This window comes from Erpetoichthys calabaricus, chromosome 17 (assembly GCF_900747795.2).
Source record: "Erpetoichthys calabaricus chromosome 17, fErpCal1.3, whole genome shotgun sequence".
NCBI classification, from domain to species: domain Eukaryota; kingdom Metazoa; phylum Chordata; class Cladistia; order Polypteriformes; family Polypteridae; genus Erpetoichthys; species Erpetoichthys calabaricus.
Window position 1 is genome coordinate 86,743,537 of NC_041410.2, and position 13,206 is coordinate 86,756,742.

The 13,206-nt window shown below is 34.7% G+C and overlaps 1 protein-coding gene across 2 annotated transcripts in view; it reads left to right on the top strand.

The window, feature by feature from the left end:
- Window positions 1–13,206, top strand: part of trpm7 (transient receptor potential cation channel, subfamily M, member 7) — a 119,615-nt gene that overhangs the window by 80,521 nt on the left and 25,888 nt on the right. For both annotated transcript variants that reach the window (XR_007933720.1, XM_051920263.1), the window contains exons 15-21: window positions 180–317; window positions 749–1,029; window positions 2,078–2,306; window positions 3,335–3,490; window positions 8,367–8,507; window positions 8,969–9,097; window positions 12,245–12,500. Coding sequence is in view for 1 of the 2 variants with exons in the window: in XM_051920263.1 (XP_051776223.1) it covers window positions 180–317; window positions 749–1,029; window positions 2,078–2,306; window positions 3,335–3,490; window positions 8,367–8,507; window positions 8,969–9,097; window positions 12,245–12,500 (1,330 nt within the window). In the remaining variant the exon portion in view is untranslated. The remainder of the gene's footprint in view (window positions 1–179; window positions 318–748; window positions 1,030–2,077; window positions 2,307–3,334; window positions 3,491–8,366; window positions 8,508–8,968; window positions 9,098–12,244; window positions 12,501–13,206) is intronic.

Consider the following 13,206-nt stretch of genomic DNA (forward strand, 5'->3'; position numbering starts at 1 on the left):
TCATCAACTGGCTTAGTCTTTAAAGTCCTATATCTGGTTTCCCTAATATTAACTACTTCAGGTATTTATTCCTTGTTTTGAACTGTCCTTTTTCTGTTTCTTGTCATACATTTTTACATTACTTTGTTCTTGATACGTGCAACTTTGTCAAAACCTGACCTTAATACCTTTTTCTTTAGCGTTCTGGACGTCACTCCTCCTCAAGTAGTGTACCTCAACTGCGCAAGAATCATGAATCTTTCAATATCAGAGCAGATAAAAAAGAGAAGACCAGACATAATCACTTCATAAAGACTGCCCAACCCTATAAACCAAAGGTACTTTTCATGCAGAGACAAAAATAACTTTGAAAACATTCATCTTTTAAATTAATAAAATGCTGAAGGATTGCATGTGTTATTTAAACAAACAGTATTTCCAGTGATCAGGACTATGTAGGTGCTGGGGTCAAATTGTTTTTTTTGTTTTTTTTTGCTTTACAGATATATAATGACAAACAGATATTTGAGAAAATGCTTCAACTGAAGCAAGTAGACAGCATCAAACCAGCATTCCCCAATGGTTTATTATTACAGCTAGTCTCCAAATCAGTATAGATAATGTGTTATTTTAAATTTGTATTAACATTTTTGTATGATTAAAGATACATTTTATGTTGGCCTGACATGACCAAATAAAAATGGCACAGTCTATTAACCTCCATCAATTATCTTTTTTTTTTTTTTTTCTTAATTTGCACAAACTCTAGCTTGAAACTTCAGTTGACCAGTCAAAGAAGAAGAAAAGCAAAGAAGAAATAGTTGATATTGATGATCCTGAAACCAGGCGTTTCCCATATCCTTTCAATGAACTTCTCGTTTGGGCTGTGCTAATGAAGAGGCAAAAAATGGCACTTTTTTTCTGGCAGCATGGTGAAGAGTCCATGGCAAAAGCCTTAGTAGCAAGCAAGCTTTACCGATCTATGGCATATGAAGCAAAACAAAGTGATGTTGTTGATGATACATCTGAAGAACTCAAAGAGTATTCAAAGTAAGTAATGTTTGGAGCAACGGTGCTCTTTGCTTGTAACTAATGTAATGTTCTTTTGCATTATAAGTATTTTCATGTGAAAGGCAAAAAGTATTTAAAGACGGGGTTAAAAAAATTAAATTGGGTTTCACATTGTTGCCTTACGCCCAGCTTTATTATCGTGTTTCAGATATTCAGATTTTGATATACTGAAGGGAAATGCATAGCATTGGGAAATCACCTGCTTTGCTGGGTGTTCATGTCAAATTTCCAACTGGGAAATTAAAAAAAAAAAAAAAAACACTTGTTCCAACTTATATTGTGGCCCATCTGTCACTCATCTAGGATCTTTGGGCACAAGGTGTAAAGCAGCATGTCAGACCTTTAAAGATCCCACTAATATGCACACCTATACTCCACACCGGAAAACTTAATAGGGTTATGAGGTCATTATTGTCATGTATACAAAATCTATGAATAGGTTGTTCCTCCCAGTTAAGTTATTAACTAGTGAAGTACTGATAGTCATTAAGCAAACGAGGAAGTAGTGTTAAGCCATTATACAGTTCTCTATTGAGATGAGAGCTGGATAAATTGTGTTCCTTTGAGATTTTTATGGCTGCAAAGCATGCTACATTGCCACCTGAGACCTATATCACCCGTAAGCTACCTTTTCTCCATTGCATATTTAGAAAATTGGCCAAGGCAACAGGAGTTCACCAAACGATATCTGCACAAAAATTCAACAGCATTTTTGCTGTCGTTGTTTGTATAATTATTATATCCAGATTTAAAAACAGATTATGATTGGGAATTTGAAGTTCACAGCTTAGAGAATGACCACACTGTGGCCCCTAGCAATTCAAAAGCAAAACCGCAACATCTGATGTAAAGCTCTTGCAAAAAAAAATCTCCTGTTACACAGTCAAGGTATGAGAAATCCAAGATTTAAATTCAAGGTGTTACTAGAGTTTTTTTTTATCCTTAAGTAATATATTTATCATATGCTTGGACTGAACTACTTTATAACTTTTTTTTTTTTTTTTTTTTTTTTTTTTAATAAATATAGCGAGTTTGGAACCCTTGCAGTAGATTTGCTAGAACAATCTTTCAGACAGGATGAAACAATGGCCATGAAACTTCTGACCTATGAACTGAAAAATTGGAGTAATTCAACATGCCTTAAACTTGCAGTTTCGTCCAGGTTACGGCCGTTTGTGGCACATACTTGCACACAGATGCTGTTATCAGACATGTGGATGGGGCGTTTAAACATGCGGAAGAATTCTTGGTATAAGGTACTAGCAATTCTGTGTACACGCTTTTTTATTTTATGGCTTTTTAAATGACACAGAAGGACTTTTCCCAATGTAATGAAAGACTTTGTTGGACTGCAGATACTAAAATAACATTAAAAGCATTAGGCTTGCCATTAGACGACATTATGGCTGTTATTCTGTCAAACATTGTCTGCCTATATTAAATAAAAGAAAATAATGTTTTGTTCTTCTACAATCAAACCTGTTCTTGATATTTTTACAGTTTATGCAAATAGTGTAAGATTAACTACAGGTACAGACTATATATACTAGTACTATTGCATGCATTCTTAACATAATCACATAGTTTAGTGGAAATATGTTAATTCAGAAAGTGTCATCTGTGTATACATGCTATGGGTGAGCTTGGGGAGAAAAAAGAAACTAGAGCCTTCATTTTTTTTTTTTTATAAGGCTTTTTTTTTTTAGTGTGCAGCATGTTATATGTAGGATTCCACATATGTTTGTGGAGAAAAGTAAACTGAAGTATCTATCTATTTGTAGTTTTTACCTATATAAGATAAAAAAAACAGGGTTCTTTCAAACCACAGTTGCTGTAAGTGTTCATAGTATCTTTTTGCCTTTAAGTAAATTTCATTTTTAGTTGGGTGAGAACTGTAGGTTTGAAATGAATGCGCTCTAGAAGCTTTGCTAATGTATGTCCGCTGCTGGAAGTATATGTTTGTATTTATAGCGTTGGTTAACATATAATCAGTGAACTTCTCCCCCAGAAACCCAGAGCTGATAGGAATTCACTTCATTTTAGCAAAGTGATATCATTAAGTTGAAAACCTGTCACTGTGGAACTTGATTAGACTTACTTGGCTTTCAAAACACCTGTTCAAACATCTTTGCTTTCTTTTTTGACATGTCTTATTTCAAAGTACGCTATTTTTGTAGATTTTACTTTCTTATGCAAGAACCTTCTGTAGCAATTGGGTCAGTGCATTGTTAAGCTCTACTTTTAGGGCAGTAAATAGAGACGTTTTTGTTTTGTTTAATTGTAGGTGATTCTGAGTATTTTAGTCCCACCTGCCATTCTGATGCTGGAATACAAAACAAAGGCAGAAATGTCACACATTCCTCAGTCACAAGATGCTCACCAAATGACCATGGAAGACAGTGAACACAATCTTCAGAGTCCCCCTGATGAAATTCAAATGGTATGATTTTTAAAGTTATTTAATTAGTAGGACTCAGACTTGTGTTTCCTGGACCTGTTTTAATTTTTCAAAGAAATGCATTGAAGTGCATTATTTCAAGTGTTTCATTTGGTTTTTTTTGTCACTATAAATTTTTAAATAACAGCAGATTACAGTAGCAGGGAAATAGACTAATATTTTGCCAGTTCATTAAGTCTTGGTCATTACCTTTGACTTTACATTAAAATGTTGGTTTAGTGCATGTTTTGACAACATAATTCTGAATAAAATTTCACCAGAAAAAAAATGGTATCCTTATCATTTTTGTTTCCACAAAGTAAGTATCTGTGTTCCTGTGAAATTAGGAAATACATTTCATAATACACATAATATTAAAGAACTGGTAATTAATCTTAATTCTGTGGTGACTTTTTTTTTTTTTTTTAATTTATTTAAGCTGTATGTTATGTCCATGGTGATTCACTTAGTAAAGGAACTGCTGTATGGTTTACAGGGTGAATTACTGTATATGCTCAAGAACTCACAGATGTGCACATCCTAATCATGTTGGGTTGGCGATCTTGGCTTCACACGTGCAGGGAGCAGTACATTGGCCTTGGCATTCCAGAAGTTTAGGGAGTGAAAAAATCCATTAACCAGTTGGCTACAAGCGGCCCATACTGGCAGGTGCTCAGTAAGGCCAGAAGGAACCTAAGTCGACTGTGGTTCAGTGGCCTGACAACAGCTGCTGCTTAGGACTGAAAGTTGAAAAGAATCGACTGCCTGACAGCTGAGCTCACAGGAAGAGTACGAGCCCTTGGTCCTCACGAATGGTGGTGGGTAGCAGATATGTGGGGACTGAATATTACTGACATTTATCCTTTGTGAGAATAAGTGTTAGAACATATTGATAACCTCATTTAAAATATGCCTTTCAACTAACTCTAACTGGGGCTGTGACAGTACGGCTTTTCTGATAAACCTGTGCTGAAAATTGTGGAATGTTAAAATGTGTGGACACTAAGTGTGGGGCTACTATAACATGCTTTATTTATTTTGCTTAGACACTGCATTTATTGTGAATATGTAATTTTTTTATATATAAACAACAATATAAGACAGAGTGACAAGCATAAAAAACAGGTGTTGCACAGAGGACACATTCAGTTCTGCCTGCCTTTTTATATGCTGCTTTTTTGTCCCCGTGTACTACTTAGTGTATTCAGTATGTGGTCATTGTGAAGAAACACAGCATCTTCTTTGATTAAAGAATAAAACAGACAAACTTGAGTAAATCTAGAAGTGTTACTTGCATTAAGATACATGCATATTTAACAAAAAGATTATTTATTCCTCAGACAACTAGCCATTTATTCAGAAAATTCATGAAATATTGAGATTCTAAAAATCTTGCAACTTTGTAAAACACCTTAAGGCAATGCCAGCGATTGTTTTAAACACTTTTTTGAACTTCAGTATTCGGCAATTTAGATTTGGTAGATGGACCATTGTCAATGTCTTGATTAATAAAACTAAACTCCAGTAGTACTGTTCATCTCCCTCATGGATCCAGCTAAATGAAGAGATGTGTGGACGCCAGATAGAACTGGCTGAAACACCACCAACTGGTTTATTTATTTTAGTATAACATAAGCTCAGTAAAAAAATTATCATAAAAATATTTCCTTTGCATTATTCCACTGGTCCTTAAGTTTGGTCTTGTAGCGACTACTGTAGGTGTAGGTTTTCGTTCCATTAGATTCCTGGTTTTAAGTTGTCTTCTGTATGTGTTGAGGATTATATTTTTCAGTTTTTACCGGTAGACACTTTTTCCTCCTAGCTTGATTGACCAAATATTCATCTATGTATGAACTGTGGTATAACTGTGTGAACAAAACAAAAGGTGGCTAATATATTTAAAATTAAAATGCATCACAAGATATGTGCCCCCTGCCCCTCCATTGGTTAATGCATTTTGCATTTCATGAAATCTTTAAATATCTGTGGACATAACCAACCTATGAGCCAAGTGATTAGTCTCATGCTTACTGTGGAGTCTGGTTACATATTTGAAATCCTTTTGTAGAGTTAAAGATTTAGGTGAAATTGATTGTGCCAATTTCTTTTAGCGTTGTAACCGACATGTCTTTGTTAATATGGGTGTGATTTTCAAATTTTACTTCAAAACAGGAGTAATACAATGTAGTACATTACATAATTTCATCTCAATTTATAACATTATAAAACAAAAAATTGCAATATAATTTTTGTGACCGATTTTTAGATTTCAAAATCCTGCCATATTCACATCTAGTTAATCTTCTTAATTGCTTTTGTAGCAACCACCACTGCCACCATAGTGTAATTACACCCAAATTGTTTAGTTTAGTTTTACGTTTAATTTATTAAAGTACTGTACACCTAAAACATCTGCCAATCTCTGAATTTTTTCCAAGTCCATACTAGGGTGTCTACCATTCCTCCTGGTGTAGTCTCATCTACAAAATTAACCTGGTTGTTAGTAAAAGTTTTATCTACATCATTTATAGAAGTTACATAAAAAAAAAGAAAGAAAAGATGATATTCTATGTTGAAGTCAAATTTTCAAATATCTGCACCTTGAATTTATACGTACTTACACTTAATCATTAACCTTTCTTATGGTACTTTGTCACAGGTGAAATAGAAAATGAGACTCTGTTCCATGTAAATGTATGATAAAAAATGGAAGAAAAATGCAAAGTTTATTTAGAATGGTTGGAAAGGAAACCCCCAGGAGCAAACTTACCCCAACTCCTTTGTGGCAATGTTAGCCCTTTTTAATGCAAAGATGCATTTTTGGTATAATTTCTTGTATGTAACAAAAAGCTGTACTGAAAAGCATATACCAGCACAGCCCCAGCTCTTTAACATATTTACATGTAGATTTTTTATTTTGCTTTGTAACAGCTAATGTTAGTAAAAAAAAAAAAAATGTATTTTTAACTTGAATGCCATAAGCATACCTTAACTTTCAGCTATAGATGGTTCCATATTATGTAAAACACTTAGATTAAAACTGTATGCCATGCTAATAGCAGCTAGTGTTTTAGAGTAGCTTTAACAAGCTCAGACATATAAATCTGTTTTGGTTTCCTTCCATAACAGTTCAGTATTTCTCCGCGAGGTTTGACTGTGTTATTCAAGTGTCGTCTTCTGCATTTGTGAAATATTTTTGTTAATCCATCTCCTTTTTAGAGATTTCTATAAATTATACCCGATAGTCTGTTCATCTATCATTGTTTCTTTTTATTGCCTCTTCAGAGGTCCAGAGGCAGTCCTGGCAGCAAAAGCACAAGCCATGGGCACTCATTGAATGGTTTACCAATCCACTGCAGAGTACATTCACACTTCGCTACATACATTGTCACTGATGCAGACAGACTAATTGATATTCCAAGTCACTAGAGGAAATTGGGGCAGACAATGAAACAAAAAGCCTGCTAACAAAATTATTTTGAATATCATGTACATTTTTGCTTGCATTTTTCCTTTTTGGCATCCTGGTAGTGTGGGAAGTGAAGCCCAAGTAAAATTATCCAATAACTTGTAATAAAAACATGACCAGTCAGTTGATAATTATATGTTGCAGAAAAAGTTACCATTGTTAAGAAAATTGTTCTTGCAGCTTTATAACTTCGCACATTTAACTGAAACATTTTTGTCCTATACTTAAATATATATTTAATCTCCTGGTTGCCAGTGTTCTTTAGCAGCCCTTTAATATTTGAGTAGATATTTATTACACTAAATTACTTTGGTAAAATAAAAAAATAAAATTTTTTGCATTTGTATAGAGCTTTTCTCACGACTCAAAGCGCTAAGCAATTGCGGGTTAAAGGCCTTGCTCAAGGGCCCAACAGAGCAGAGTCCCTATTGGCATTTACGGGATTCGAACCGGCAACCTTCCAATTTCCAGTGCAGATCCCTAGCCTCAGAGCCACCACTCCGCACCGTAATTCATTCTTAGATTAAGTGCCGTTTAGTTTACATAGTAGCATGCTTCACAGTTCACTTCAGTTAAAGTAATACACCATCCAAAAATTATAATTTTTCTGTAACTCACCCCCCTCTTGTTGGTTGTGATGGCCAAGGAGAACTATTTGTTTCATGTTTCCATGGAGACTGCAAAATTCCTGATCCACTGGATACAATGGTGACACTGACTGAACAGTAACAAACAATATCAAAATATCCATGGAAATAAATCACTCATGTTTCATAATCCAAATGTCAGGTATCTAGTCACATGCTAACAATTTCTTGAGGACATGTATTTTGGTCCAAATATTGTTGACATAAAAACTTATGGGAAAATCGCTTGTACAAAAGTGAGAAGCACACTTGAATGGCAGCCACTCCCTTCATTTAGTGACCAGGATTCCTACCCATAGTGATTGCTGCTCTTACACTGCATTGATGTTCTTCGTTGGCATAATTTTGTCATCTCTGTTCTCCATGAAAGCATGAGATTAAGAGTTTTTCTTGGTCATCACTACAAATGTGGGGCAAGTAAAATTAACAAATACTTTCAGGAGAAGCACTCTGTTAAAGATGAATGATTTGCAGAAAATATACTGGGTTGTTGAAAGTCTTTGAATATCTTTCAATATTCATGTTTATGATATATAATTGCTCCCTTTGCAATCAAAATTTTGAGTTTTTGTTCAAATATTATAAAATTCTCAGGCTTCTTAAGATATTCTTTATAAATTACAGCATTACATAAATTATGTCACAGATATATAAACATTTGTCACCAAGTAGATACGGAACACATTGAACAGAAAATGTTTTGGAAATGACTTCCAGTTTTCTCTGTCAAAGTGATAAAAGTTCTATTTATTCATACATTTAGGATGTGTTCAAGGAAGTCAGACCCAATGACAATATTGAAATGAAAAATGAAGCAGAATTTCATAGACCAAGAAGAATACCAGTTACCAGAAAATTCTATGCATTTTACCATGCCCCAATTGTGAAGTTCTGGTTTAACACGGTATGGTTTTTTTTTTTTTTTTTAACTTATGTTTTGGTAATATACCAGTACACTTAAAATAAAATGCACTTTAATTTCAAGATTTTAAATAGTACTAATAATAAAAGACTCCAAATGGTAAGAAGATCTTTTGTTTTTTTAAAGCGCCCTGTAAAATGAAGAATAAAATGTATACCATTGCTTGTGAAGTATGTTTGCAGAAAATCTTAATTTCCTAAATCGGAGTTTTCTGTGTGTATAACAGATTTAAGTTCATCTTTCAGTTACATTAAGACTGTCACAGCATGTGTTGTGTTTGTCATGTAACAAATTATACTATGCATGCTGTTAGCATTCTGTTAATCCATCATTTATATAATACTTAAATGTGGCATGATTGTTATTGAATCTTTTTCTTTCAGAGCTGTTTTTTGTTATTGTAAATATTTGGTATTTAAATAAAATTAATTCCATCTTTTCAGCTAGCTTACTTGGGATTTTTGATGCTGTACACTTACACTGTTCTGGTGAAAATGCCAGAAATGCCTTCACCTCAAGAATGGATTGTCATCTGTTATATTTTTACATCTGCCGTTGAGAAAATAAGAGAGGTAAGCTAATGTGTTGAATGTAGAATAATTGTTCAGAATGTGAGTCCACTATGCATAAAATGATGCAGATTTTGGTACCTTGTCCACCGGTGCTGCTGAAATAGGATTTGGTGTGATGCAGACCTAAATTGGTCTAAGCGGGTTTGTTATTTCCTTTAGGATGACAAATTTTATAAAACCAACACTGAAATAATGCTTAGATGTTTTACATGCTGTCCTTCATTTTATTTCTGTATCTTGAATCACCTTTTCATGTAATCACATTTATTTTTGTACAATTTTAAAACTTTGTTTTCTTGCCCTTTATCTTCTACAAATGTTGAAAAGAGTCCTAATTTAATAAGAAGTTTGCTTTCTAAAACTAAAGCTAACCCCTCATGCTTATTAAGAAGAGGCCTGTTTTTCAATTCTGGTCTAAAGTCAATCCAATCATGTAATATGTTAACTGCCCTATTAATTATTACTTTTATTACTTAAGTTCCCTTCAGATTTGTCAATTAGACATGTGATTAGTTTTATAATTTTGTGTTTACAACAAAATACCTATATAATATTTGTAGTACAAATTGTTTACATTAATGGTTGTTGCTCTACAGGTTAGAAATTTTAATATTTTGCTATATGTTTAAATATGAATAAATATTTGCTTTTAACTCAGTTTTTGCTAGCTTGGGTTGAACCATGCAATCAGTGCACATGTTGCTTCTCCTAAAGGTGTTTGTGTGTGCAAACGGTCATGTGCAGAGCCACAAAGGACTGCAAATCAGTGGCTTATAGTCCTGAAAGTACTTCTGGTAGTACCAGCTCATCTGGCACTAGAAAACCCACTTAAAAGTCAGAGAAAGATTAGTGGTTCAGCTTACCTGGCACAGGGTAATTTATGATAAAATAAAAACATGCTGCTTTTTTTTTTTTTTTGGGTGTGAAACAGCTAAGTTTTTGCAAGTATACCATTTATGCAATCAGTATCATGGCTGTCAGTTTATCCTGGCCTCTTCTTGCATCAGCGACTTGCCACCTAATTATTTTTTACTGCTTGCCCTGGTCCCTCAAACTTTTGATGGGTTTATAAGCTATCAATATTGTGTTCAGGTAGATGAGACCAACAAGTATAACTTCTGTATATGCAAGTTGTGGAGATCATTTTTGTAACTGTCCAATAAAACAATCTCAAATAAGAGGTTAATAACTTAATAGCCTGTGAAAGTTTTCACAGTGACAAAAAGGAACATGGTCATTAGCACTGAACCACATTATAATTCATCCATGGAGATATTCAAGGGTATTTTAACTGATTAATTCAAAGGCTGCCTTTCCAAAATACACAACTGCTTGCAGATATTTGGGAGAAGTTGATACTAAAGTGTATAGGGGAATGAAGGCATTATAAGACATGGTGGAAAGTATTTTCCTATAACCAACATGCCTATGGATTTTCAAAAAACATTTTATGCATTAGAATAAACTAACGCATAAGGAGCACTGTCAGCATGAGTAAATATGCAAGGCTTTCTCACCACTAACAGCTGCTTTTGGCACATTAAATATATAGTTGCATATAATGAAGTATCATGCTTCCTTCTGGGTTAGGGTTACTGAACAGAAGTCTAATTATACTATAGAGAACATGAATCTGCCTAACAATTAAAATCATTTTAAAAGAACATCAAACCTTGCACGGTTGCACAAATGCAGCAGTACTCTCATTGTCAGTCTGGCAGTTCTGCTTTTCTGTCTGAATCTACCATACCCCGTAGCCTCAAAGAGATGCTTATGTTTCATAACTTAGATGCATCTCCTGGCAAGGATTAACTAGCACATTTACAAAAGAACTATAATAATGGTAAGCTCTGTTGCATGCTTAAATTTTTCAGCCAAGTTGCAAGTTAGAAGCCTCTGTTTATGCAAACAAGCATGGTAATGTCTCATGCACTTGGGTGTGCAGCATTCTCTAGTGATGGGGAGGCAGAATATATTTTTAGAAACCACAGTCAAGTGGGTTTTTATTATTATTGTAATCAAATTATTCACCAGACCCTCTTCTAGCTCCTGTTATAGCACAGCAGGATTGTCCTATAATGCTTGCTGTTATACATACAGTGGCTAGGCTAAGATTTGAACCTACTCTCCTAGCGCTGAGCTATGAGGTGGCGGCAGCGGCAGCATCACAGTGTTTTCTATTACTGTAAGAGACTGGCAACCCATTATTCTCAGCCGATGATTGAGCATCCTTTCAGATCACCACACACAAGGCATGCTGACAAATCAGGAGGATTTGCTGCAGGGGATGGAATGACCCTACATCATGCAAAATTATGCCTAATATGACACAATGGATTCACAGTTAATACTGTGGATATGACAGCTTCTAGAAATCCTTACATTTTTACATCTCCCCAAAACACTTATATTGCTCTTTTCTGTTACACTTGAAGCTCGTTGTTTGATGACAAAAACACGAGATATAAGCTAGCACTTGCATATACATTGATCTTAGTGGTATAGACAGCAAGACAGTTATTTGGCTGTGAGATGCCAAGCAAGTCTGGTGCCCCAGTATCTAATACCATCATTTCCTAAATTGAATACAAAACAAGAAGTGCTATTGACTGGAACAACTGAGAATGCAAGAAACAATAACTGCACAATTGCTTCATAGAATGGGTATAGTCTGAGCACTCTTTACCAAAGTTCCAGTTGGAGATTCTGTGTCATGATCCTAGATTTATGCTTGTGACCCACTAGAACATGGGACATTTATAACTGTATTTATAAGTGATAAACCCCACCAGAATGTGCAGGTGATGCATGGTTCATAACAAGCAAAGTTCACTGACTTGGATGAACATCATATCACACATTCCACCATTCTCCCTCATTTATATTTATTTCAGCCGCAACCAACAGAAGTATACAAACGGTGCAATCTAGTACTGTGAGAACACCATATCACACAAAAAAAATTAAGTTGACACTTTTGATCCACATTTCCTGTGATTTGTCTGAGGTTCATCCATGCTGCAAGGAATTTCTTTTTTGGTTATTTCAGTTACCTTTCTTTGCCCTATCAAGATGCCATTTGTGTATAAAGTTAGAGTATACTTTTAGTACTTGACACTAATGAGGAGCTTTTCTTTTTCTTTTTAGATCTTTATGTCTGAAGCTGGAAAGATAAATCAAAAGATTAAAGTGTGGTTCGGTGATTATTTTAATATTACTGACACCATTGCAATTGTCACATTTTTCATTGGCTTTGCACTAAGACTTGGAAGTGAAAGTGTCCTCATTGCTGGAAGAATAATGTATTGTCTGAACATTATATTTTGGTATGTGAGACTTCTGGATTTCCTAGCAGTGAATCAACAGGCCGGACCTTATGTAATGATGATTGGAAAAATGGCAAGTACCGGTCACTGTTTAAGTGAATATTAAAAATAATTTAATATTTATTATTTCAAGGTGATGTACACTTTTAGCTTAAAACATTGTTTTAAATTGTTCTTTAGGCAGGTAAATAGATATACAGTGGAACCTCGGTTCACGACCATAATTCGTTCCAAAACTCTGGTCGTAAACCGATTTGGTCGTGAACCGAAGCAATTTCCCCCATAGGATTATATGTAAATACAATTAATCCGTTCCAGACCGCACGAACTGTACGTAAATATTTTTTTTTTTTTACATTTTTAAGCACAAATAAAGTTAATTATACCATAGAATGCACAGCGTAATAGTAAACTAAATGTAAAAACATTGAATAACACTGAGAAAACCTTGAACAACAGGGAAAACTAACACTGCAATAGTTCACGCTATAGTGCTAAGAACCGCTCGCTAAAAACACTTTTTTTAATGAGTTTTAAGCACAGGAGAAAAAATGAACATTTGAAAAATCCATAATTTAATAAACCACTAAAAAAAGTAACATTGCAACAATGCAGGCTACGAACCGATCACTGTAAACAGAAGTGAAAACAAAAACAAGCCTTCTCTACCTTATGCGTCCTTCCCTCTCTCACTCGATCTCTCTCTCTTTTGCGAGCCTGGAGCGCCTGTGTGTGTGTGTCTCTCTCTAGCACACTCCTGTGTGTGTGCGCGCCTCTCTCTAA